Genomic DNA, 25,515 nt, shown 5'->3' on the forward strand with positions numbered 1-25,515 from the left:
GGATAGCAAAAGCCCTGCACCTCTGGGGAGGTCGGGAATTTTGGTAAGCTGCTTCACTGTGTGAAACATTCCTTGTCTCTTTGTAACTCAGCACAACCAACGTGGCACTGGACAACTGGAGGGAAAATTACTTCCATCCACGTGTGGACTATAGGCCCGTAATGACGTAGTCCACAGCATTAAAAATTTCAAGAAAAGCTTTGTACGTTTATTTATAGTTTAACCTTAAGAAAATCATGTTCCTAATAACATCTTCTGCCTTACCTGGCTGCTACCTGGCAATACAGACACAAAATAAAAGAATTTTACACAGATGAACACCCCCCAAGTCAGACGAGTTAGAAAACAGGATCAACAACATACCGAAAGCCGTACCAACCGGACGGCTCCTCTAAACGTACCCTCGAGCCCAGCGCAGAGCCCTCCATAACCTGCAGCCAATGGCCCGGTTTTACCCCTGTATCCATGCGGAAGACACCTGCACCAGACAGCCAAAGCGACTGACTATAACTTGAATCCACACCCCCCTACAAAAAAAAAAAAAAAAAAAAGAAAAAAAAAAGGAGAGGAGGTTGCTTGCAGGATTGAGGCCAAACAGAGGCTATTTGGCGTGTTTATTGGCAGTTTTGCAGTCCCGACACAGATGGAAGAGCCAGCCTTTGCTCTCCCCTTCCACACCTGAGGCACACGGGGAAGAAAAACGTTCCTCACGATTACGCGCATGGTGCTTTTTTCATCATGAGAAGCCATGAATGTTTAAGACTTCCTCTTTTGGGAGCACAAAGCTATTCTTAAATTAGGCAGAAAAAACAAGTTGCGTGGCTTTTTCTCAAGAGACTACTTAGGTCTCTGCTGCTTCCTCATCTTCCAGAGCATCTACATGGTTATACTGTTTCCAGGCCTTTAAATTACATTTTTTGAGAACGGCTCCTAGGTGCTTCCCGGGCCCCACTTCGTACGTGTAAGGAAATTCTGTTCCTTGCTTTCTTTCGTATACCGAATGCATGGTCTGTTCCCACATAACAGGTGAAACCACCTGCTTCACTAACAGCTTCTGAATGTGCTTTGAGTGCATGTACTTTTTGCCATCCACATTGGAATAGACACAGACCAGTGGTTTCTGAATCTCAATCGATTTTAGGACTTCAGCCAGTGGCTCTACTGCTGGTTCCATAAGTCTGGTATGAAAAGCCCCACTGACTGGAAGCATTTTTGTACGTGTAAAATAATATTTTCGGGCATTCTCCTGCAAAAACTCCAAAGCCTATAAAAGAGAGAAAGAAGTGAGAGTCTTGCACGACAAAGGTTTACTCAGTCACCCCACAAGAACCGCCTCATCAGACTTATCGTGATAAAGGGATTCTTTTCCCTACCCAAGAACTGAGCACATGCTGGGAAAAAGCCCCACGGATCAAATACTTCTGTTTGGACAAACTAAGGCCGTACATAACTTCCACACAGAAGTGCGAAGTAAAAGTTTTAAAAAATGAAACGTTAAATTCAACTGAAGGGACAAGTTGTTCTGAAGCAATACCTGTAAGTGTCCTGCAATGACTCTGCTGTCTGGAAACAAATAGTTTGAGATTTCACATACGGGGTTTTCTATCCCCAGCGATTCACAGTGTTTACGGGCTTCCAAGCAGGCAAATTTGTAATTTGCCTCTCGCCGACCGATAACAGACAGCATTCCACTGGGGATGGCTTCCGACGCCTTTTGCATGGCTTCGGCGCGCACTTTCACCGCGTACAGCGCTAAGGAGAAAAACAGAGACGCTCGGTAAATATAAGCCCCAGGAGAACACCGCTAAAGGCGCCTTGCATCTGCACGCAAGAAAGGGTGGCTGTTTGCTCTCGTGAAACGTCAATGCTTTTAATGCTGCATTACACATATTAAAGTGAACAGTGGAAGTAGAAAGTAAAATTTATCCTCTAATAAAAAAAGCTGGGGGGGGAGGGGGGGGAACCAGTGGTAACAGGCGATGCTTTGGAAGAAGCATGGGGCGGGGTGGGGATCCTGCCAGAGGGTTCAGCACGTTCCCCGGGCACCTTCGGCAAAGCCCAGGGCTCCAGCGAAGACCAGCGCCGCGAACTCCCCCACGCTGTACCCCGCCGCCGCCACGCAGCTCTCCACCACCTGCACGGAGACAGACCCGAGGCCAAACATCAGCCGGCTCCCGCGGGGGACGCCCGAGAGGCCGCGGCGCCCCGTCTGCCCGCGCCGAAGCCATGCGGCAGCCGCCCGGCGGGCCCGAGGCCCGAGGCCCGAGGCCCGAGGCCCGAGGCCCGGCCGCCCCCCGCCGCGGCGCGCCTCTCACTTTAGGCTGCTGGTGGTTGAGCTTCTCCACGGCGGCCAGGGAGGCGACGAACACGGCGGGCTGGCAGTGCCGGGTGCGGTCCAGCTCGTCCCGCGGCCCCTCCAGGCAGAGGGAGAGCAGGTCGTAGCCCAGCACCTTCTCGGCCAGGCGGTACATGTCCCGCACGCCGGGGTAGCGCAGCAGCCCGCGGCCCATCCCCACGAACTGGCTGCCCTGGCCGGGGAAGAGCAGCACCGTGCCCTCCCGGGGGGACCGCCGCTCCCGCCTCGCCGCCGCCGCCGCCGCCGCGGCCGGCTCCTCGGCCCCCACCGAGCTCTGCAGCAGGTCGCTCAGGGTCGCCGCCCGGTCCCCACCGCCGGGGCGGGAGCTGGCCCGCCGCCGCGGTGCGCCGCGGAGGCCGCCGCGCCCGCTGCAGCCACCAAGCCGCCATGTCGCCGCGGCCCAGCTGCCCATGGCCGCCGCCCGCCCGCCTGCGCCGCCGCGCCCCGCGTTGCCACGGGAACCGGGCGGCCCCCGCCGGCAACCACCCCCCCCGCCGGGCGCCGGGAGTAGCGCGGGGGGAGAGGGAGGGAGGTCGGCCGGCCCCGGCGCTCCCCGCTCACCGCCCTCAGCCGCGCCCGCTGCCCTGGGCCCGGCCCGCGCCGCGCCTCCCGCCCGGCCCTGGAGGACCCTCCTCGGGGCGGGCCCCGCCGGCGGGAGGGGCCCGGGCGGTCCTCGGGGCGGGCACTGCCGCCTCACGGCAGAGGAGGCGCGGCGGGCAGCGGCAGCGCGGGAGCGAAGGTAACCGCGGGGCTGCCCTGCGCCCCCCGCGCGGCTCGGCCCTGCCTGCGGGACGGGACGGGACGGGGCGGGGCGGGACGGGGCGGGGGAGCCCGCGGGCGCGGCGCGGCCCCGCAGCGGGGCCCGGCACAGCCGCCGGAGGGGCCGCTGCGGCCGGGTCCGGGTCCGGGTCCGGGTCCGCCCGTCCCCGCCTCACCCCGGGCAGCCCCTGCGTGGGTCCCGGCGGCGGCACCGCTCCGGGAGCCACCGGGCCCCCACCGCGCCGCCGGGCGGCCCTCGCCTCCCCGGGGCCGGGCGGGCCGCGGGGCGGACCGCGGGCTGGCGGAGGAGTTGGAGGAGGGCGTCCTGCGGCGAGCGCGGAGCAGCTGGCGACAGCCCCGCGTGCCCTGGCCAGCGGGTCCCGCACGGGCCGGCCGGGGACCGGCCGCGGGCGCCGGGTGGGGACACCGCCCGGGGGGCACCGGCACCCGCCGCTGCCCTTGGCGGTTCTGCTGGCGGGGCCGCAGCTCAGGGGCAGAGGGGATTTAGTCAGGGAAACGCTGACCGCTCTTCCGTGCCGGTATCTGGCATGGAAAGTGTTTTGTATTTTGTTTTGGTTTTTTTTTTTTTAAAAAGGAACTAAACAAGGAAACTTACTATTAATTTTCTTTTTGCGTATGAGTTTTCCAGTGGTTCACAGCTGTCCAGCTGTGCACGCACGCAGCTTCGCAGCTCTCAGTCAGACACGGTGACTGAACAGCAGATACCACACTGCTTACTCCTCTGCTCTCACGGGGCCCTCCAGTTCTGCCTTCTCGCACAATGCACGTTCACTCCGTGCACTCGAGTGAAGATTTATTTCGGGCTGCTATTTAAGTAAAGGTATTTTCTTTCAGTGTTGCTGTAATTTGCTCTTAATTGGACATTTCTTTAAGGGCGAAAGAAAGGGGTTTTTTTCTTCTGAATTTCCAAGTAATGCTTATAAATCAACACAAAGTGCACTTCACTAATTTGAGCATTCAATGGCCGGATTATTTAAAAAAAAAAAAAGGTGAAAGTTGCCATGCCAAAGTTGCAGTTGTGCCATGACTTTGCATCACTTAAAGTTATGAAACAGTATCAAGCAGTGAGTCAGACTTCACAGAGCAGTTTATTAAAGGTGATTGTATTAGTTTAACTTAGGAGAAGAAAAATGGATCAGAACAGCAAGAAATTCTCTTGACTTCTTATTCGGGCTGATTCAAAAGGATCACAGGGAGCAGATTTTGCTCACTTTTCTAATCTCTATCCTATGTTGCTCCGTAAGATGGTTTCCTCCGTTTTTGTCAGCCTCCAGGTAAAATACCCGGAAAAGCCAGCGAGCTTCTCACTTTAGCTGAAATATGTGGGCAGTAATATAGAATATATGACTACATCCCACTCCGTGGCTGCCTCCACCTGTAATGTAAGTGCTAATACCTCTTGTGCTAAGCTGAGAGGAGACTCTGGGTGGCAAGTTATGAGCCGGGCCAACTGAGGTAGTACCTCAGTGGAAACTCTGAGAGCAACTCCTGCTCTCGTTGTGTTTAGCTTGTGCGCTAGAGCTTGTAGGCACCCTTGCTACCAGCGGCCCCGACAGCAAGGGCCACCCTTTTTGCACTAGGCCACTGGGTTACAGTTCACCCTGCCGGACACCCGTCAAGCCCTGGGAGGAGTCACGGTTGTGACCTTCACCGTTTGATACTTTCAGAGGCAAAGCCCAGGGCAGAGTCCGGTTCCTGCAAACCACCGCAGCAGCCCAGGTAGTAACGCTGCGGCTGTGAGCACACCTCAGCACTACCATTTTATCTTTGGTTTGCTGTAAAGGGCACAGTCCACTTGTAAAGCACTTAAGCTCACCAGTGGTGACGCCCCATGAATGTCCCACTGCTACTGAAAGCATCCGTTGGATGTGGCCCTTGGTACATTTTACCCTGTTAAAAGAGTATGTGGCAAGCTGAAAAGAGTCAGGGCTAGCCAGCACTTAAACTAGAAATATCCAAGAGAAACTGAACTTTTTTAAAAACAGATGTGGATGACACTTTCCAAGTGGGTGGACAAAGAATAGGAAGAAGAAAAACCCCCAGCAGGAGGTTGGGTAGCTGTTTGGAAGGAAGGTAGTCAAAGGGATGTTTTGTCTTTAAAGTACACTGAGCGCAGAGGATTTTATACAAACAGACATGGGGAAAATTAGAAGAGATTGAGCAGTAAGTGGCAAATTATCACCTGGGAAGATTTTGTTCTAGCGTACATTTCAGTTCCCAGTATGTGAATCCTCAATAAATCATAGATTTATTTGCACAACTTGTGCTCTGCCATTTTAAAAGAAGTGTAACCTGGGCACTGAGATTTGTCGTCTCTAAACCTGATGAGTACACCTTGCATTAGATCCTTAAATACCGTAATTTTTATTTTTAGTTACAAATACATATTATAAACATACACTACACACGTTTTTGTTAGATATTTATATTGTATTTAGATTACCTAATATATACTGTTTTGAGTTTGTCTATTACTTGATTAGATAACAAAGATAAGACTGCTTTTTTGTGGTAGCCATATTCTGTGTCACAGACTGTGATGTCATTTTGGTTTTAGTATTGTGGTTTCCCAGGAGTTAAAGCCACAACAGATGTAAATAGGTTATCAATATAAATTTATCAATATAAATATGCACCCCTTAATTTGTCAGACAGCTATCTTGGGAAGAAGCTTTTTCCCCAGGGAAAATTTGCATGCTGCCTCTCAGACCTGGGTAGAATCTTATCTGCCCTCAAAAAATATACTGTAGAGGATGAGAGGGAGGGTATGTATCTTGGGGGACCCCCCTGACCTCCAGTACTTTCACAGCTTTGTCAATCTACCTCAGAATGGCTGGGACTAGAAACCCCAGAACCGCGTGCGTGATTTAGCCCTGCTGAGAGATTTTCCTTTGTGTTTTTAATGCAATAGCTATAATTTAAGCCCCATGTGATTGGGTAGCCAGCACTAAGTTGCACAAGAAAGGGATTAGTCAAGAGGTTTATCGGAACAGGGATATAAGAAAATGTAATGAAAGTAGCTGTCCTTTCCTTCCTTCTCCTTCCCACTGACCAAGCTCTCCCTGGAAATGTCTGGAGAAGGGGAAGGGACCCACCCTGCCTTTCAGAGACCTGCTCGAAGCAAAGAAGTGGTTTAGTTCATTTTTCATCAGGCTGAAGCAAGCCAGCTCTTCTGTCATGATATATCTAGCCCCCCCCATAGCGCACCTCATCCCTGTTTTTGGGTGCACAATGTTTTTTCCAGAAGGAGGAGGACACTGAAAGCTTCTGTTGGATTTTCTGCATGTTACACTACCACAGAGAAAAAAACTACAAAAAAGTAGAAACCCAGAAGCAAGTTGCAGTATTGGGTTCCCCCCCCCCCTTTATTTCTCCTGTTACTTTATGTAGCTAGAACCATCTCTGGGCAAGTCGGATGTTTTGAATACCTAGAGAAATTATTTTAACATGTTTGTAAAACAAACTGGCCTGCTGCAGTCCTCACTGCACTGCTGAAACTGCCTGAAGTCAGACTAGGGCTAAACAGAAAATGGGCAGGATGATGAAGAAAATGTTGCAGAGCAGAGATAAGAGATGGAAACAGAAATAAACAAGTTAAGTGTGTGTGTGGAGAAAAGATTTCCAACTGTGGTGGTTCTTAGAGGCTGTTATCTGCTGGGCACGTACAGATATCATCCACAGACACCCCGGTTTCTTCAGCATGAAAATCAGGGTGCAAGAATATTGTGCAACCAGATCTCACTCTGAAGTGAAGCTGGGATATGATTGGGAAAGTAGTAATTATTTCTAGGTTGTGTAATATAGATGCAGCCACAGGGGCTGTGTTAGCAAACTTGTGCCATGTAAGTTATCACCAAGTAATTGCAGGATTATCAGCTCTACACTAAAAGGAAGTCAGGGCTGATAAACCTTTATATACTGTGACTACATTACTTTCAAAAACTGAACTGGGCGTTCTCTAAACATTGCACAGATCTCGTGCTGCACAGCTAACCAAACAAATGCTACAGCACTGACCGAATGCACCAACTCTCCCATGCACCCCTGCCTTTTACTTACTCTCTGACTAAAGACCTACGGCAAGTAACCAGAGGAAGACGGACATGGCTTCTTCCAAAATCAACTAGTGCTGCTCCCTGAGTTAGCTACTGTTTTTATGGGAAATTGATACTAGCATTTAAATTTCCTGGGAATTAAAAGACAGGAACTCCCACAGCTGCTGGACAGCTGTGGTCTACTAGGCCGAGCCTACCAGCACATTCCGATTTTGCTGCATGGCTTCGTTCCTCTTTCTCCTTGGTACTATGCAAGAGAGAGTATTTTGCCATGCTTGTCAAGTCCTGAGAAATACTATAGGAAAACACAGTATACAATTAGAAGCAATAGTAGTCAAAAGACTGGGACACCAACATTCAATTCAAGCCGGTACATTCAATCTCTTCGCTTCTATTTTTTCCCCTTTTCTGTTCATGCACGTCTTCACTTTCCCTGTTTTTTTTGCTTTGTGCCTTCCCTGTTTCTGTTTGCCTGCCTGATTTTCTTTCTCTTGTCACTTCAGAATTATGTCAGCGTTCCTCCTCCAACATGCAGAAGGACAGACTCGTAGCTACATCATTTATTCACTAATGACTGCCGCAGAGCAGTATGCTTCCAATTTGATAGTATTTAGCACTTTCAGCTCGCAGAACACTTTCAGACTTTCTTCCCTGGGGAAAAGCTGACAGAACCCCTGACAAAGTCCAGTTACTTAATACCTGCAGGAAACCACCCTGATATTGTTATATCCAAATAAAGCGTAAACCCCTTTAGGTCCTTGCTTATCACTTTAAAAAAAAAAAATTAGCATTTGACAGCCACGCTGGAGCTGCATAGACAACCAGCACTTTACAGCATGTGTACAGAGAACCAAGCCTAGTGTTCTCTCTGTAGGCAAAGCAAGAGCGACAGGGTTAAGCATTAGTGAGATCTTAGTAAATTTACATTTCTAACTTAACCTTTGGGAATTACTTATCTGAAGGTAACCAAAAAGAATCATTGTGCTTGGAGCTCTTGTTCTCATTACACCTTGTTGCTCCTGCACATAGCAATTCCTTCACATCCCAGTAAAAGCAGAGCCTTTCATGCTGTCAATATAGGTGACAAGCAGCGTATGCTGCGGCTGACAGCCTGCTCCCTCAGGAAACTAACAATACAGATCTAGGCATAAGAGAACGTGTTAACTCCTTTGCTCCATTTAAGACACTCCCTGGTAAATAGCGAGTACAATCCATTAGGCAGGAAGTATGGCAGCAATGACTACAGCAATGAGCTACGCAGATTTTTGTCCTCCCTTCCTTGCTGTCCATCCTCCACCCACGACCTAATTGATACTATTCCAGCAGACTAACACATTGTTCTCCCACTTCTCCTTCTCCCCAACCTTAGTTCTGAATTCTTCCCTGCTTAGTTTTTCTTTTGCTCGTTCATTCTTTTGCTCTGTTTTTGACTTTGACTGTTGTACTGCTTTGTCTCCTGCCTTTTTTGTGTACATTCCTACTCATTGCCCTCCCACGACTCTCCCCGTGGCATGCCCACAGCCCAGCAGCCTACATGCCCTTTCTTGTTTACTCCTTACAAACTCTCTAATCCTGCATGCTCTACCAGTCTCTCCACGCTCTCTGTTTTGCCTTCAAAATTCTGCTCTGCTTCTATCACCTGATCCCATGCAATCTGGCTTGGGGTCCCAGCCACTGAAATCTCTTCATTAAATCTGCGTAACTGTGTGGGCAGACCCCTGAGTACAGGGACAAAAACCATAATGCAAGAGAGCTCCCTTGCTGGCCAAGCTTATACCTGTTCTCTAAACAGAAATCCACTGTACCAGCAGAACGGTGACAGTGAAACGTCATCTGTGCACCATTTCCTATCAGTCTGAGCACATCTGTTATAAGTGGGATTTCCTCTTCCCCACTCCCTGCCTCCTCATCCCACCAGTCATAACTATAGCAGTACAAACTTTTAAACATAGGCCAAGACAACAGCCAAGTCAATAAGGTACTTTTCTTTGACAAGCCTCTGAAATGCTGGTTGCTCTGTAACTTTATTTTTTCTCTTGGGGCTCCCACAGTTGCTCTTCCCCTGCTGCTGCAATCTCTCTTACGATTCCTTCCTGCTGGCTCCCCCTCCTGCAAAACAGATGAACAGGAATTGGGTGTATTTGCGTACCGTATATTTGAAAAAATAACACATTTCAGTGTTGCCCTTTTTTATCATACCTCTAATCTGTTTACATTTTAGCAAGCTAACACAGCTTTTCTGTAGCATTTGGCTTTTAGCCAGAAAATCTGCAATGAAGCTTTTTCCTGCTCACTTGCTTACTTTTTTTTACTGTTGCCTGTAGTCTAACTAAAGCAGTGCGGCCTACCAGAGCAGGGCATTGCTTAGTCTTACTTCTGTCGGCACATTTAATTCAGTACGCCTTATGGGCTTGGCAGCTAGGATTGCTGCAACTGATTGAGTGCTTCATGAAGAAGCCACAGGTGTACTCCCCACCTTTCCACTAAGATCTCCTTCCTCGTTTACCGAAGCATCATTTAAGTACTTACCTTCTCATTGTCCTCCCTGGTGTTTATTTTCCAAGGCAGCTTCTCAAGTGTCTGCTACTAATTCACATCACTCTTACTAGCCATTGAACACCCTTAGAAGCCTTTTGAGGCTAAAAATGCAACACAATGTTTAAAATTATTTTGCTTGAGCACAGGAAAACACACACTGTTTTCTTACTCTTGACTACGCCATTCCATTGAGTGAATGGATGGCCTCAAGTTGCACCAGGGGAGGTTCAGGCTGGATATTAGGAAAAATTTCTTTACTGAGAGAGTGGTGAAACACTGGAATAAGCTGCCCAGGGAGGTGGTGGAGTCACCATCACTGGAGGCGTTCAAGAAACGTGTGGACGTGGCACTGCGGGACATGGTTTAATGGGCATGGTGGTGTTGGTTGATGGTTGGACTTGATCTTACAGGTCTTTTCCAACCTTAGTGATTCTGTGATTTTGGTGGATACAGAAATACACACTTAGTGTCGCCCCCCCGCCCCGCCCTGGAGTTCGTATAATATTGAACTGCTTATTCCTCTGGCATACTTACGGGTGAGAATATTTGTGTAGGTAAGATTCAGTAATCTTACTGCGCAAAGCTGAGAGGGAAGTAGCACTCAGCACTCACCTCAGCACCCACCCCCACCAAATGTAAATGTCAGGTTCCGTTATAGGGGTGAGTATTGTCCAGTGAACCTGGTACAAGATCCATTAATTTCAGCTGCAGTCTTTCTCAGTGACAAGACTAGGCTGTGGATCAGATCCTACACATGGGTATATTTCTAAAATCAGCTAAAAATGGAGTATTTTTGTAGCTTTAAGAATTGCTCTGCCAATCACCATGTTTGGGTTTGTTTCAGATTTACTGTCTCAATGGAAGTGGTACCAGCCTGGGGCCCAGCAGTGGGTTTCACATTCCTGCCCCATGCAGGTGGATTTTTAGGAAGCAAGATAACCAAAAAGGAAATCCCAGCGTGGTATGAATCTCTACAGAAGCCATCCTGGTGTCCACCTAACTGGGTGTTTGCTCCTGTTTGGGGAACTCTCTATACATCTATGGGGTATGTTTTTCGTATTGTATCTGATCTTAGAGTTGCTTATTGTATAATGCTGGACCAGAGAACTATTATTGTATTCCTGTGGCTGTACCTGTTTAACAGGTAAAAACAGGTCTTGGGAGTTGTGCGTACAAAATATCCTATCAGACTCACATACAAGTACCCACATCAAAAGCAGGAGTTTGAAAAGCTGCCATTAATGTGCTTTCCTCATTCATTCTGAGGGGAAGACGTGACAAGCTGGCAGCGATGGAGCAAAGCAGCACTGGGATTTCTTCTATGTATGTCCTTCAGTAGTTTCAGGAAAATCAAAAGAAAGGGAGGGGAGGATTGGGATAGAACTGTTCTAACCAACCTCAATTAAAAGAAACCAAGATCACAATATACACGTCCTTTTGAATAAAAATGCCAGGCTGTTAAACTGTAAATGTTTGAAGCCATCTACCGCCTCCTTATTTAACTAGTTTAAAATACTTGACAGCACAGCAATTACTGTCAAATGAACAGGGAATCATAAGGCCAAATACCATTCTCACAGGTACCTTAAAAGTGTAATAATACTGTATTTTGGCAGCTATTACTTTTAATAAGATGTAGCAAAAGTATTTATAGAAGTAGGTTGTCTCAGGAGGTTTTTTTGGGCAGTTTTGATACTCCTTACAACCTGCTCTAGAAGCTGTCCACCCAACATTATGTGCTTTTATAACTCTGGTGAGCTGTGCCCCCAGGGAGAGGTGGCACTCTATTCCTAGAGCCTCAACTGAGGTTGGTGCAGCCCCCAGGCACAAAGTGATGCTTTCTGTCTGTTCTGCACTTGGGAACTACCTACCTACCAAGATTCAGCATGTTTCTTCCTAGCTGTCAAATACACATTGTTGCTAATCCAATAGTAATAGTTTTAGGCTGCAATATGCCTTTTATGGCTTACCCTTCCCATTTCTTCTATCACGTCAGTACATTTTTAGGTGATTTGTAGTTTGTATATAGCACTGGCTTAACTATATAAAGTTTCAAAGAGACCAAATCTTTTCCAAGTTAACATTACATAGTCATCCTGCAGGTTATCTTAAATACCACACCACCTGTTGCAAAATACAGCAATGATGCAATGTCTGAAACTGTATCTGAATGCTATATTGGCGCTCTCACACGTTCTCTCCTGTTGGTTTCCTTTTCTTTCCAGAAAAGCTTTGTAATTTTTATAGCCTCATGTACTGTCCCTCCTTTCCCATCAGTATTCTCGTTTTCTTTTTCCTCTTACAGAGTGTACTTTTTAAAATTGCTCCCGACTCTTGTCTATTCCAAGAGTTAGCATTTGAATCAGATCATTACTGTCCTGTGAATAAAAAATGCCTTTTATTAAAGAGACAAGAGCTGAGTGGCTTTCCCGTGAAGGGCTTCCTTCAAGTTGACTGCACAATTTGTAACCCTGTTTCTGGATTCCTCATCATAAACCTGGATATCAAGTTAAATATTTTAAAAATCTAAATTATGACAGCTTATCACTTTGATAATATCAGGATCAGTATATTCTGAGGTGGATGGTCCCAGTTATGTGCTATAAATCTAGCTCAGTGAAAAGGTAGTATTTATTACCAGGCCTTTTCTTCTGTAATCCATCATGTGCACACATTCCTTGAATGATCAAGACATCTTACTCCTTCAGAATCTCTTGAATATACTAAAAGCAGGAAATAACTAAAAGCGAGATTTAATAAGCTTACATGCATTTCTTGACATTTAGCTTCTAGCAGATTTGTACATCATGATCTTGGTCTGAAGTGAAAGTTGGATGTAGGAATAACTGTAAGTCCACACTGTGGCTCTGTAAATCGCTTAGGAACAGATTTGGGTCCTGATGCCTTTTACAAAGATAAACTATTATGTTCCTAATGCTTACCCTGCCCCCCGTTTCTTTTGTTAATACTCTCTGCAATCAAACTGCCAAGATACCAAAGCTGCATTGTTCAGTCCTTATGCAAGTAATGGCCAAGAAGCAAGCTTAGGTCACTAACTGGGTTAAACAGAAAAAAGAAAATCCTTCTTGTATGACCTACAAACAAAGACAAACTCCTTGCAATTACTCCTATGGATGTTTGTCTGCTCCTAAAAAAATAACACAAGTTGGTCTCCGCCTTTGCTCCACTGCCAGCAGAAATATGTATGAGCCACCTGCCACCCAGCATGGCTGCACAGTCCGGTTCACATTTCTACCAGGAAGGTAATGTCTAAAGCGAAAAGTCAAGCAAGAGCGAAAGAAACAGTCTTAGGTGATGAATGCTCCCTGTTCTAATCGGGCTCCTTCAGTGCAAAACTAAACCTTATATTGGTAAACCTCCCAAATCCTGAGAATTCCTGTCTTCAGCAGCTTACATTCTAGGATCCATCCAGTGAACTGTTCTTCTGTGGCATTAAGAAGATCTGTTCAAAATCTTCAAAATGTTTTTGGAAGATCTTTCAGTAGCCAGGATACCACAGACAGGAAGGGTGCTGGATGCTCCTTGTGGTTAATTCTTCCTATGGAAGTCCTAAAATCTTTGTTCTCCCCGTCTTTGTTCCATCCACTCCTCCCTTCTGAAATGTGACTATAGGGTTGCTCCTGCTCTAACACCATCCATACCCATACTCACCTGTGCTTTGGGATGCCATTCATTTTGTCCATTCCCACCTCAATTCCTACTTCTCCTATATTTCATCCATTTTAAAAGGTTTTATTTTTTTTGTAACGTATTTTAAAACACCATCTCCCGTACCAAAATTAACAGTTTCTTCACTGTTTAGAGACTTACCTTTTATCCTTGCATCTTAGACCTGGTTCCATTTCAACACAGCATTCTCTTAGAAGACTAAGTAGCAGTAGGTCATCTGCTCCACTGCACCCAGAAGCGAGATCTCTGGCAGGACAGGGAATTCTTCTCTCTTCATATTGCTATCCGCAGCAGGTGATAAACCCCGTGCTGTCAGTTACTCTGCCAAGCAGTGCCTGGATATCTACTTTTCCAAATGCATCTAGACCCTAGCACTGAAGTTATTTCATTTGATCAAGAATGTGTGGTTACTTTTTAACCAAAGTACTGATTTACACCTTCTATTTGCTTTCTCCAGATATGGCTCCTACCTGGTGTGGAAGGAACTGGGGGGCTTCAATGAAAAGTCAGTGGTTCCTCTGGGTCTGTATGCAGGGCAGCTGGCATTAAACTGGGCATGGACTCCAGTATTTTTTGGAGCTCACAAAATGGGATGGGTAAGTGGAGAAGTAAGTTTCTTAGTCATAGGCTTCTGCTGTCATTTGCAAGATGCTAAGATGAAAGATTTGTCATAATCTTTTCTCCCTGAAAATGAGCCTGAGTACAGAATATGGCTTGCAGAAGTTTTCTAAAATTCTCTTTAATGCATGCCACCAGCTGCCTGAGAGAATTTACATATCCACAACATCCTTAAACGTTTAGATTTCAAGAAGCTCTTTCTGCCACTCTTTGATAAGAGCTTTCTGTGACTAGAAAAGGTAAGCATTTATGCTTTACTAAAATTCCCAGGTATCTCTGGCAAACAGCAGTGATAAGAAGCTTATCATAACATTACTCAGGTAATCAGCACCCATTTTAGACAGGACTAATTTTCTGCAGTCTGAAGAGAAACAGCTTGCCTCAAAAATAAAAATCAATAAAAAAAAGTATTTGCCCAGTTCTCTAAATATACATGCAATGCTGTAATTGTGGAAGACTTTGCAATCTGTCATTGATTAATTCACACTGCATTTCTTCAGGTAGCATCTATGACATGAAAAGACTGGGTAAGTTTACTTAGCTAAGTGACTTGCTCGAAGTCACACTGGGTTTGTAGTCAATGTAACACTCCCCACTCCAAAAAAAGAGGATATGGGTAAGAGGGATTTTATTATCCCTCTGCTGCTCCTAGCTGCAATGCCCTTTCTTGTAACTGGTGTATCATTTTATGAGTCTAATTGACTCATAACTCAGCAGAAATCTTTTTTTGCTGGCTGGTTTTCTGAGAAGGAATTAACTCACAGAGGGATCCAACAAATGCCAGAGCTAAGTCAAAAGAGCCACACAGACTTATCTAGTCAAGAAAATGCAACAAGTAAAACCAACGCTAACCACCTTCCTGTGTTTCAGGGATTGGTGACTCTCCTGCTCACAACTGGTACGGCAACAGCTACAACTGCTTCCTGGTATAACATCAACAAAACAGCAGCTTATTTGATGGTTCCTTATTTAGCGTGGCTAACCATGGCTTCTGCGCTCAATTACCGTATCTGGAAGGACAATCGCAACAAGAAACAATCTGAATAAACAGTTTTCATCCAAGAAGATTATTTTTTTTCACAAGAATTTTCTAAATAAAGTTATGGCCTTACTTTATTTTTAGCTGAACTACTTACACCATTAGTTTGCTAATTACAAGTTGACAAAGCAGTACTTGTTTAAAACAAACACGTCTTTATTAGGCAAGTCACAAAGGGGTGTATGCCTGACTGGGTTCTATAGTAAACTAAAAGATAGTGCTGATTGAAAAGTACTAGTTTTCTATATTACATCATTACATTTTATAAGACAACAGCATTTTAACTGTTTTACCAGAAATAAGCATGAACTCCAACTTCATTACATTCAGAGGAAGAAATCCAGCCATATGTTAAACACAACTTCCAGAAAGCTGCTCCTAACAGTGACAGGTATGACTGTTGTCTGAATCTTTCATGTTTACCACTAGACACGGTGCTTTAGTGCTATGATGTGTCCCACTACAGCTGCCAGATGTTTATCTTCTGGTCATTGTACTCTGGAAATGTTTAAGACGAGATCTTTTTCACAATTTGTGCCTTCCCACTTTGAAGCGTTGTAAAATCTACTGTCAGCTAAATGCATTAAACTACATGTAAACTTACTAACGTTGTTCTTCTGTTTTTATTGTTTTTAAATGGTTTTGAGCGAAAAATACTGAAGGCAGCAGGATGCTATAGCCTCAAAGATAGCCCCTTCATCTCTCCTCCTCACCATTGCAATGGGCAAGACAAAACAGGACATTCAGAGCGCCTGGACAGAAACTGAGAGGACCTAAATATTCAGCAGCCCCTCTGAGGCATCACCAGCAGCACTGGCCAAACAGCCCTAACATACTCCACCTGGACCCGCAGTGTGATGCCAGTTCACCACTAGACCTTGACACTGGAACAGCAGCCAAGCCACGATGGGTCTGTTACCCAGCAAGGCAGTACATACGCCATAGCTACTAGTGTCTCCTACCTGCACCTTCTCACTTTAGGTGCTTAGAAATAGAAAGAAGGATTTCTCCTCTTCAGGGTTATGGTAGCTGACATGGTAAGATCTGGGATGCTTAATTCAACCAGTTGCTTCCTATAAAACATCTCTTTTGTCTAAGAGCACAACAACAGACTATTTTTGCCCATAGCTTCTGGTCCCACTGCACAAATCTTACTAATTTTTTAAAGTTATTCTTCTGGTTTGCTAAGTGTGCTATCACTTTTCCCTTTGTGATGAGGGAAACCTTCCCCTTTACTCTAGATCCACAGGCACTTTGTTAAATGTTTTCAGGTACTTTGAAAGCAGAAGTGCCTTTTGCTCTCCTACAAGCGATATATACATCTGCTGAGCAGCACTGCATGTCCCCGTATGTCCAGTCTCAAGCACCCGTTACTATATTCTGTATCACAGCCAAATGTTTTCCCTGCATTGGAAGTAGTCACACCATCTATGTTAAGCATTTCACCATGTTTTTTTTAATCACATTTAAGTAAGGAGTCCAAAAAAGTTCTGACTCATGAACAGGAGACTGATACAGCTGTCAGTACCACTTCTGGCTGTACAATCCAGCTTTCCCTTCTGCTCCACCTGTGCAGTAACTGAATTTTCCTAAGACACAGATGGTTTATTTCTACAGCCTATGTTGCAGTCAGTGGAAAGAAGCAGGTTTCTGCAGAGCAGCCTGAAATAGCCTAAAATATCCCTCTCCCTTCCTGATCATGAGGGATAACATGTTGCATATTTGCAAAGCATGAAGCAAGGTTTAAAACATTTACACAATTTTCTAACTGCACTTCGCTCTCAAGCAGATGCTGATCGGTGCAACTAGCTTAAAAAAAATACTATCCACATAATACATACTTCATGATGGACAGCAGAATTTTTGCAACTTGTACATACATACAAAGCAACATAATACAGCCTAAAATTGCTAAATTTCAGCCAGTTACCCTGATTTGAACAAGGAGGAGAGAATGATTAATTTCAGACTGACATCCCACTTGCAAATACCTCTATCTTAGGTCGTAAACTCTGAAGTCCAAAGACTACTTGGGCTTCTAGCAGAGTTTCCCAGATCCCTTGCATTCCTTCAGGTTTCTTCTGCATTCCTGTGCTGCTCTGGACATTGCATCCTTCTCACTTCCTGCCTGACCCCTTCTCAAATATCTAGTTTCTTTAAGGGGCAGACTAAAGATGATAGCCAGCAGTACAGGGTTCCTAAATGTTGTGGGGTTTGTTTGCCCTTTTTTTTTTTTAAAATGAAAAAAGTGGGAAGAGCCATCAAATCTTTTGTCTCATTACCCTAGTAGTTCACTGCACTGAAATACCGTATTATTTTCCCATCAGAACGTTTTAGATCTTTGTATAAGAAGGATATATAAGAAAGATATAAAAACTCCAACATGATTCAGTAAATTATAGTTTTAATGTTGACATGGGGAACTTGTGCAATGTTTCCCAGCAAGCAAGCAATCAAGCTACCTGAGAAACTAGTCAATTGCTCCAGTTACTGCCCTATTTTGAGGTCTCCCATATTCAATAAACAAGACATTTGGTCAACACAAACTGATGATTTATAGAACTAAGCAAGACAAGGAAAATGCAGACAAAATTATCATCAATACAGTATATGGTATAAGCATATTCTTCCGATATGAATTTTTTTTTTCCTGGGTTACCACTATAGGAAAATAGTTGCATCAGCAGCTCATAGAACTGAAATATATATCTTGCTGTTAAGCATATCTGTGAAGGAAATTAAGAGTCAAGCCTCCTGTGGCTAGACAATGCATGTCACATGGCAGCTGTCTGTTTCATCCAGAAATAGGGTGCTGAAGACATCATTAAAAAAGGTAGGGTGGTATTTGCAGGCTCTGTCACAGTCAGGATTAAAGTTCACCTCCAGGATCTGAGGCTGCATAGTTTTTTTCCCTGTAAAGGGGAACACAAACATTGCCTCTCAATACAAGCTCTATAGAGATCCTGAATCACTACCTGTCTTTAAAAGTCAGAGATTATAGAAAATGACTGGAAAAAGGTATCTTTTATGACCCAAGCTGGCAAACCAGTAGGGTGTTTTTATTTCAGTGGCCTTGGTTTTTTTTGGAGGGATGGAGGTTTGTTCTACCATCATGATCGAGAGGACAATTACCCAATAGATTCTGCAATCACTGTGCTAATCCAATGCCTCATTTAGAATGCGAATTTGCAGCAATTTAATAGGATCTCCCTGATACAGCTGTCTTGCTTGACAGTCTGAAACATCTTCCAGACAACTCTGCTTCTTTAACGTTTCAGTACAAACCTTCCTTTCTTAAAGCTCTTAGATATCTACCTTTCTAGTTCTAGCAGTCCTGTTCCTTTACACTCCAGCTGCTCCCACCTGCCACTTCATCTCACTCCTAGAAGGAAGTCAGGAAGTTTACTTTTCTCTTAAAACTTCATCAGTATCATTCAGAATCAAATGCATTCTGTGCAGAGAGAAATAAAGGATTTTATTTCCTGTCTGGCGTTGAGATCGTAAGTGAGGGCACAAGCTTCTGATGGGTAGGTAAACCATACTCTGCTCTGCACAGAAGCAACTAACCTATTTGTCCATAGGCTGCCTACAGCATCCCAGCTGTGACTTTGGCACCCATGCCGCCACCTTCAAAAGGCTAGGGACTTACGCAGTTCAGCCAGGGCTGTAATGTAAGGTTGGTTCTTTTACTACAGTAGTTTTCCCTCGAGCTAGTAATAATAGTGAGTTGCTTTGCTTCTCCCATTCAAGACAACTGGGACAGTTGAAAGAGCATTCAACAGGCATATAGCAGACCCAAATTCAACCCCTTGCTCCACTTGATCTGAACAGGAAAGGCTCAAATGTACACCTCCTGTTTCTCAATCATCTCACTCCATGAAAGTGATTCAATATTTACAGAATCAGCCACTGCAGGACTGGGCTAGGGGCACCCACCCAACATACAACATCTAATCATTCCTCCAGCACACCTGGGCACAAGCAGTGAGTTTTTCCTGTGTCCCATGGACCACAATGCCACTAGAAAAGAGTACACTCAGTTCTGTTAATATTCCCCCAGCAGTCCTTTTTCTGTTGGTGCCTCCGCTGCTTTTCTACCTACAAGAGACACGTGTCTGAGTTGGGCACACTTACAGAACATTTTTGAGCCTCCTGGTGAGATAATAAAGAATTCACCCCGTTTGGCAAATTTTACTACCAGTCCTCCACAACTGGCTGGAAGAAAGGCTCCAGGAAGTTGTGAGCTATGCTGTGGCACTGACGTGAAGCAGCTTCACATGCATGTTCTTGCAGAGACTTGGCAACAACTGAGCGACGGTCCTGAGGACACCAATAGCACTGAAACAGTAAATGTGGTCCCCTTCCTACTTTACTAAGTAACTGTGCATTGAAGATGCTGGGCCAAGCCTGGAAGCCACAGATGGTAAGATGTCTCTTTAAGGTTTTCGTAAAGAGACAGGTATTTCAGACAGTCTCTCACTATAAACGGGAAAGAAAACTTGCTGCTGTCAGAGTGTCTAGATTTCTGTACAGTTGGGGTGTTTTTTGCATGTGTGTGTTTTGTTTGGGATTTTTTGTTTGTTTTCTTTTTTTAAACAGAGAATGGCAGTAGCAGGGGCACAAGGGAAGCCAGGACTCAGCCAAGCACAGTTAACAGCTCCCCCATCATTACTGTTAACCAGCATGGCAGACGCTAACCCCACAGATCTGCAACTCCAGATACACTTTGATGTCAGTGGTAGGCAGAGAGCACGCAGCTCACACTGCTTGAAAAACAGTAAGAGTTCAGACAGAAGAAATAAATTTCTGAAAAGGTCCACAAATATAAAGAATTCAACATTTGAAGAAATAAGCTTCTCACCATCTCTGCTAGTGTCCCATTTAAGCATCAAGTCAATGGCATATATTGCTCTTGAGGATGGATAATCACAGATGCCAAGAGGTGCAGGTTTAGCTGAAGCAACTTGGAACAATTCAGCAAATGCCTTAAAAATATTTGCCTAATAACAGAAAAAGGTCTCTGAATGAGAAGTGAGGTTCCATAAAAGCAATAAACATGTTTTTAATCACTTCATTCATATAACTGTTTAAAGAGTTTGTATATTACACTAGCCAACAGATGAAAATCTGCACAGCATTAGTTTCAAAATGTGCTTTTAGGCCTAAAGACAACACAGTGAAAGTGCCAAGCACCTGGCAATACCCATGGACTTTTCTGGGGAGCAAATCAGTACTACAGAAATCCTGAAAATAGGGCATTTAATATTAGAGTTAACGCCCTTCTTGGGCATTGTGTACAGTATTGCACTTAAGAATGCAACAACTCAGTTTTGTGCATGTTCCTGAACCATCTCTTCACACTCAGCTTTTTCTTTCAAGTATGAATTACAGGCAAAAAAAAATCAATGAGAAGGCCCTCATCCACCCTCCTGCATGTTTTATGGAACTACAGTATTTGGAGCTTCCTGTTTGCAGATAAAAGATGCCCTAGTATTGGGGAACCATCTGTTTTCTTGTGAAAAGTGATTAATGCAATGCCCAGGGACAGGGCTCTGGACAGCTCGCTAACACAGAGAAGCTGGGACAGCAGCTGGAAATTCTGCATTGCAGTCTCAAAGGGAAGATTTAATTTAACAAACACGGGTTCTAACTTAATAGCTCAGAGATATTATGTTGGTAGAGAAGGGGTCTTTAAGAAAAGAGAGAAGACAGCCTAACTTGTTTTCTTTTAAATACGCTGCAGTATACAAATGCAGCATCTGCACCATGCAATCTAGCAGTGTGACCCTTCAAGCACAGTGCCCCTGGAGCAGGTGCAGTGCTTATTTCTATCAGCCACTTGGGCACAGCTGGGCACATCCTTATCTTCTGAGTGAGCTTCAGTGCACTCCACAGCAAGCAAACCTGAAAGTGTATCAGTAGATCTTTAGACCTACAGCTCTGCTTAAAATAGATAAATCAAAACCTGTGATGCCATTGCACTGAGATTACCATATACTGTAATTTCCTATTTACTTTAGTTTCCTACTTGTTCTGACAGCTCCTTATCTTGTGAAGCTATTTGGAACAAAGGAAGCAAAAGCCTGAATACTTCAGCAGTTCAATTTTTCATAATCAGAGTTAATCTACTGAAGAGTAGTGAAAGCTTTGAAAACAACTTTTCCACTGTCATGTAAGCAACATCTGTAGTGATTAGCACACTTCATATTCTGGACTTGCCTGCTTTTTTGCATGAAATACTAAATCTTCACAACAGTGGACTCAAGATTATTGGCAACCTTCTGCAAAAAAATGGAACTTGCAAGAAGATAGATCATGCTCCCAGGATCCTGAGGGTAGTCAGGACTGGCTTTATTACTAAGTCCAATATAAAGAATTTTCATAGTGTAATCATGAAATAAAATTCTCAAATGCTAACAACAAAATGTTTGAGGGGGAATTACGCTAAGAAATGCTTCTAAAGTAAAGGTTAACATTTGATGTCCTCTGTGGAACTGATACACATGAAGTATATTTTGTGAGAAAAAAAATCCACAACCCAACACCTTTGGAAAAGCTAGTTTGCTGAGTAAAAAAAGATCCATGAACATTTACACGAGAAAGATGAATTCCTGACTTACTTGTACTGTTGTCCAAGGATATTCAGGATATTGTTTTTCAAACAGAGGAATAAATTCTTCACAGTGTACCTAAAACAGTTTAGCAGCAAAGACTATTTTGGTTGGGAATGACTGAGCAATCAGATGACAAGAGAATGGAACATCAAATAATTTTTGCCATTCCTACAAACCAGGTAGAAAACTAGGTAAATAGTTCCTGAATACCTTCCTTGTTACAGTATTTCTTATTATAGAAGATCACACTAAAGTCTTTGACAATGATTAGCTGCCATTTTAATAATTCTTTTACTGATCTCTATCAATGTGGGTTATATTCAGAATGTAGGTTTGTATTACCTTACATAATCACAGATGATTATGGGGGAGAGGGGGAAGAGTCTAGGAAAATACTGGCTTAGGACTTAGGGTACTTTCAACACCCTGACTGCTTGTTTAAGTGGATGTGAAATACATTATTTGGCAGCAGTCACAAAGGAGCCACTGGAGGATTTTCTAACAACAGAAAGGTGAAGGAGTGTTTTGGACTGTTTGCTTACCTGTTTTAATGTTACACCAGGAGCATAATTCATGACTGTGAAATGCTTCTCATAGTCATCCAAGTCATCAAGTGAAAATGCCCTAAGGAATAAAACAATTCCTTAGTTTCCAAGGTATCAGATTTAATTATAAGCCCCTCTACACTAATGAGGCAAACGTAATTACCGATTCGAAAAGCGCAGCCAGAATACATCATAGATATACAGCTTCAGTGGTTTTACGGACCGCAGCAATACAACATAACGGATGTCAAATTTAACCATCCCCACATCTTCTCGGTGAAACAAGACTGGATTTTCAATATATTTGCACACTACCTACAAAGCAAAACCACCCACAGTAAATATAATTCAAATGAAATGAAATTAAAGTGTCACTGGATCTCAATGATTTAAGGTATCCTTGTATACATTTCAGTTTTTCTTCAGAAATCCGCAAAAATACACAATGTTGTTATGCGAATAGGTACCTTTTATCAAACTCTGATATCAGGGTGGGGAAAGTGGGAGGCCAGAATTTACTAATTAAAAAAAAAAACCACAAAATTAATTTTATTTATAATTTCCGTGATCTTGTTGTTTTGAACTAGAAATGTGAAACAATTCTTTGTGCATTTCTGCATTCCAGAAAATAGATACAGCCCACACACCAACAGAAATAAAGCTGAAGTGACACTCTGATATATGACCGCATATTGCAGACTCCCTATAAAAAGCTCCATGGTTCATCTATTGTTGGCAAAGACAGTACTTTGTGCCACTGAGCAGAGCTGTGGATCAGCAATAACCATCAACTGGGGGACAGAAGCAATAATGTTCCAAAATTTATGACCAACGCTAACTATAGCTAATGTGTGTTCATCTACCAGTCTGAGGATTAGCATTATAGCAGCAACACACTGAAGTATTCATTACTGTCAGGGCAAGTTTTATTTTTTAAATAAAAAACACACTTCAAGTTCATCACTGCAACAAATGGAGCTGACCAATTTGAATCTGAATCAATACTGAATTGATTGAAACTGTATGCCAACTGTAGGCCAGCATATGAAGTTTGAAGAAAATAAATTTCCTCCTTTGTATTTTTAGACCTCCTTCTATGAAGGTTTTTTTCAGCTCTCTGCTTTAAATCACATTCAGAACAATGCTCTCTAACCTTTGGGCTGCTTTCCCTATGCCTGATGATATTGTTAAGGCTGTTGGTGATGTGGGTATCCAGGCTTCTGGCCAAGTTCCATGGTTTGCATATCCAGTGATTGTCTTCTCCTCTGAGAGAGAGAGAGAGAGAGAAAGAGAGAGAAGCCAACACCTCTAAGTATTCACCTCATTCATCTATCTGAACATCCACTTGAACTGATCTATGTACTCCCTTGAACAAATACGTTATAAAGCTGTGGGCTACAGTGCAAGAACTAAGGACTTTTGACTGACAGGAGTCTGAGAACATTCTGGCAGGATATTGTGCAATTTTCCAAGTTGATTCTCTAATAACACCTCCAAATCGTTCACATTAAATGACACCGTAACTCATCTCTTTGGGAAGAAATCACACAGTATCTCAACAGTTCATATTGCAAGAAAATGAAAGGACACCACCATCTTCTCACTTTCTAGTACCTAGTCACCTCAAGGGGCAAAATTATTCGAAATACCCTTGAGGAAAACAGGCAACATGCTGGTCTTTCAATGTATCCTTCCAAGTAAGGGCAGGGTGACACTTGATGTCTTCCTTTCCTTGATCTATTAAAGCATCCTGAGAAACTTCTTGAACTTCATGATAAACAGCATAAACTAAGCTGAGGTAAGCTGTGTTAACTTAAGAGGGTCTGTTTTGCTTGTTTATTTGAAAATTCCTATCCCCTCCTTTCTATTCGCTACATACACATTGCATTCATGTCAGTCCTTGATATTAAAAAGGAATTCAAACACCACACACTAGGGATACATGGAAGGAGCACTCTCTTCTGGTTATGCCAATCAACAACAGAATACGTAGAGCAAAGAATGGACAAATGAAACACATAGCAGGTGGCACCATAAGCAAGCATCACCAAAGGAACCTTTCAACCAGAATACTCCATGGCAGGCATAAGAGTTTATTGCACTAATAGTACCTAATGTGCTCTCTCTTACCAAAAGAAAATCTTAGTTTCCATCCACTCCAAGGCAGCTGCAGCAGCAGAAAGAGTGTGGCTTTAAAACCCTGAAGCTCCACAACTGCTTTAGGCTAATGAAAACTCAATTTTACTTTTACAACCTTACAGAACCCAAGTACTTTAACTCTAAATGTTTTCCGCTCTGGCTTAAGTGCAAGAACAACTGCTACTGGTCCCCTGGAAAAAAAAAACCCAACATTTGTTGCAAACACATTTTGATCCTTTGCATATCTGTTAAATAGAAGAGGTAAGATCTTGACTAGACAAAAAGCAACAGCCTTCAAATCTGTATTCAAATCATGGCAAAATTTCTGTGTTTCAAAATGCATTGCTTAACTACTCTCACATTAAAGAAAGTACCTAAAAAGCTCACACTTTCCAGGTAAAATTCACCTGAACATAAAACACAGCAAGAGCAAACTCATGGTGGTGTATCAGCTGCTGAGCCCAAAAGTGCAGGCTAGTGGTTTTTGAGAAAAGTGGGATCAAGAAAGCAGAAAAAACGTAAGGATGCGGCAACACAAGCCACCTTCTGCTGCGTTGCTGGAAGTAGCTGATGAACTGAGGCAATTCTGTTTGGAGGTTAAAAGTACGAGGCAACCATCTTGGCCCATCTGGTCCTCCAGCTCGTCTAGAGATAGATGCCAGGCAGTCTTTGACAGTCAGGAGGTTCTCACACGGGAACTGATTCAGCATTACCTCAGGCCTTTCCTCACTTAGCTTCCTACAAAACAGAGAAGTTGTTGGGTGAAGGAGGAAGGTTGGAGAGGCCTTTGGGAACACAGTTTTTATAGCAACAAAAGAATTTGCATTATCAGGGGAACAACTGCAACCTATAATCTTTGAAGTGTGAGAAGTTGTAGAGGATGTCTGCTTCTCCCTCATTCTCTGTGAATACAAAACGGGGATGCGTCAGGTTGTTGAGGACTTGCTGAATGTCTGTGAAAACCCTAGAAGAAGAAAAAGGCATAAGAAAAACGTCAGTTTGGTTTCTAAAACTGATCAACTCTTGCTTGAACAGAAAAACAGTTTTAAGCTTAGCTTCCTACAAGAATTATGCTTTACCAATACATACTGTCTGTGACAATCTCTTCTTAACACACAGAAACGTTTTAAATTGAAGTGGG

The 25,515-nt window shown here is 44.0% G+C and overlaps 3 protein-coding genes across 4 annotated transcripts in view; 1 reads left to right on the top strand and 2 right to left on the bottom strand.

Annotated features, from left to right (window-relative positions):
* Positions 1-551: 551 nt before the first annotated feature.
* Positions 552-2,768, bottom strand: MCAT (malonyl-CoA-acyl carrier protein transacylase). The gene is made up of 4 exons (XM_059816996.1): positions 2,316-2,768; positions 2,047-2,134; positions 1,535-1,752; positions 552-1,264 (listed from the first exon to the last, which is right to left on the bottom strand). Exons 1-4 carry the CDS (start codon positions 2,766-2,768, stop codon positions 842-844), a joined length of 1,182 nt encoding a protein of 393 aa, XP_059672979.1. The 3' UTR covers positions 552-841.
* A 286-nt stretch (positions 2,769-3,054) lies between these two features.
* On the top strand, positions 3,055-15,679 carry TSPO (translocator protein). Of its 2 annotated transcripts, none has more exons than XM_059816826.1 (4): positions 3,055-3,095; positions 10,574-10,774; positions 13,877-14,015; positions 14,908-15,679. In XM_059816826.1, the coding sequence occupies exons 2-4, from the start codon at positions 10,587-10,589 to the stop codon at positions 15,082-15,084; spliced, it is 504 nt and encodes a 167-aa protein (XP_059672809.1). In that variant the 5' UTR covers positions 3,055-3,095; positions 10,574-10,586; the 3' UTR covers positions 15,085-15,679. The 2 variants fall into 2 exon arrangements, with proteins under 2 accessions (XP_059672809.1, XP_059672808.1); XM_059816825.1 differs by lacking the exon at positions 3,055-3,095 and adding an exon at positions 3,864-3,956.
* A 1,766-nt stretch (positions 15,680-17,445) lies between these two features.
* The window catches only part of TTLL12 (tubulin tyrosine ligase like 12), a 29,733-nt gene continuing 21,663 nt past the window's right edge, over positions 17,446-25,515 (bottom strand). Inside the window, exons 7-14 of the mRNA XM_059816749.1 lie at positions 25,222-25,338; positions 24,918-25,112; positions 23,389-23,500; positions 22,399-22,550; positions 22,233-22,314; positions 21,697-21,765; positions 19,938-20,076; positions 17,446-17,988 (exon numbers count right to left, since the gene is read on the bottom strand). Of these exons, the coding sequence (XP_059672732.1) occupies positions 17,837-17,988; positions 19,938-20,076; positions 21,697-21,765; positions 22,233-22,314; positions 22,399-22,550; positions 23,389-23,500; positions 24,918-25,112; positions 25,222-25,338 (1,018 nt within the window). The 3' untranslated portion in view covers positions 17,446-17,836. The remainder of the gene's footprint in view (positions 17,989-19,937; positions 20,077-21,696; positions 21,766-22,232; positions 22,315-22,398; positions 22,551-23,388; positions 23,501-24,917; positions 25,113-25,221; positions 25,339-25,515) is intronic.

This window comes from Gavia stellata, chromosome 4 (assembly GCF_030936135.1).
Source record: "Gavia stellata isolate bGavSte3 chromosome 4, bGavSte3.hap2, whole genome shotgun sequence".
NCBI classification, from domain to species: domain Eukaryota; kingdom Metazoa; phylum Chordata; class Aves; order Gaviiformes; family Gaviidae; genus Gavia; species Gavia stellata.

Bases quoted from the DNA above. Each gene is read 5' to 3' on its own strand.
- MCAT (XM_059816996.1), bottom strand. From the start codon at position 2,768: ATGGGCAGCTGGGCCGCGGCGACATGGCGGCTTGGTGGCTGCAGCGGG. The intron at 2,135-2,315 runs GTGAGAGGCGCG...GTCTCCGTGCAG, and splicing joins TCAACCACCAGCAGCCTAAA to GTGGTGGAGAGCTGCGTGGC. The intron at 1,753-2,046 runs GTGCCCGGGGAA...TTTTCTCCTTAG, and splicing joins AGCCCTGGGCTTTGCCGAAG to CGCTGTACGCGGTGAAAGTG.
- TSPO (XM_059816826.1), top strand. From the start codon at position 10,587: ATGGAAGTGGTACCAGCCTGGGGCCCAGCAGTGGGTTTCACATTCCTG. The intron at 10,775-13,876 runs GTATGTTTTTCG...TGCTTTCTCCAG, and splicing joins ACTCTCTATACATCTATGGG to ATATGGCTCCTACCTGGTGT. The intron at 14,016-14,907 runs GTAAGTGGAGAA...CCTGTGTTTCAG, and splicing joins GAGCTCACAAAATGGGATGG to GGATTGGTGACTCTCCTGCT.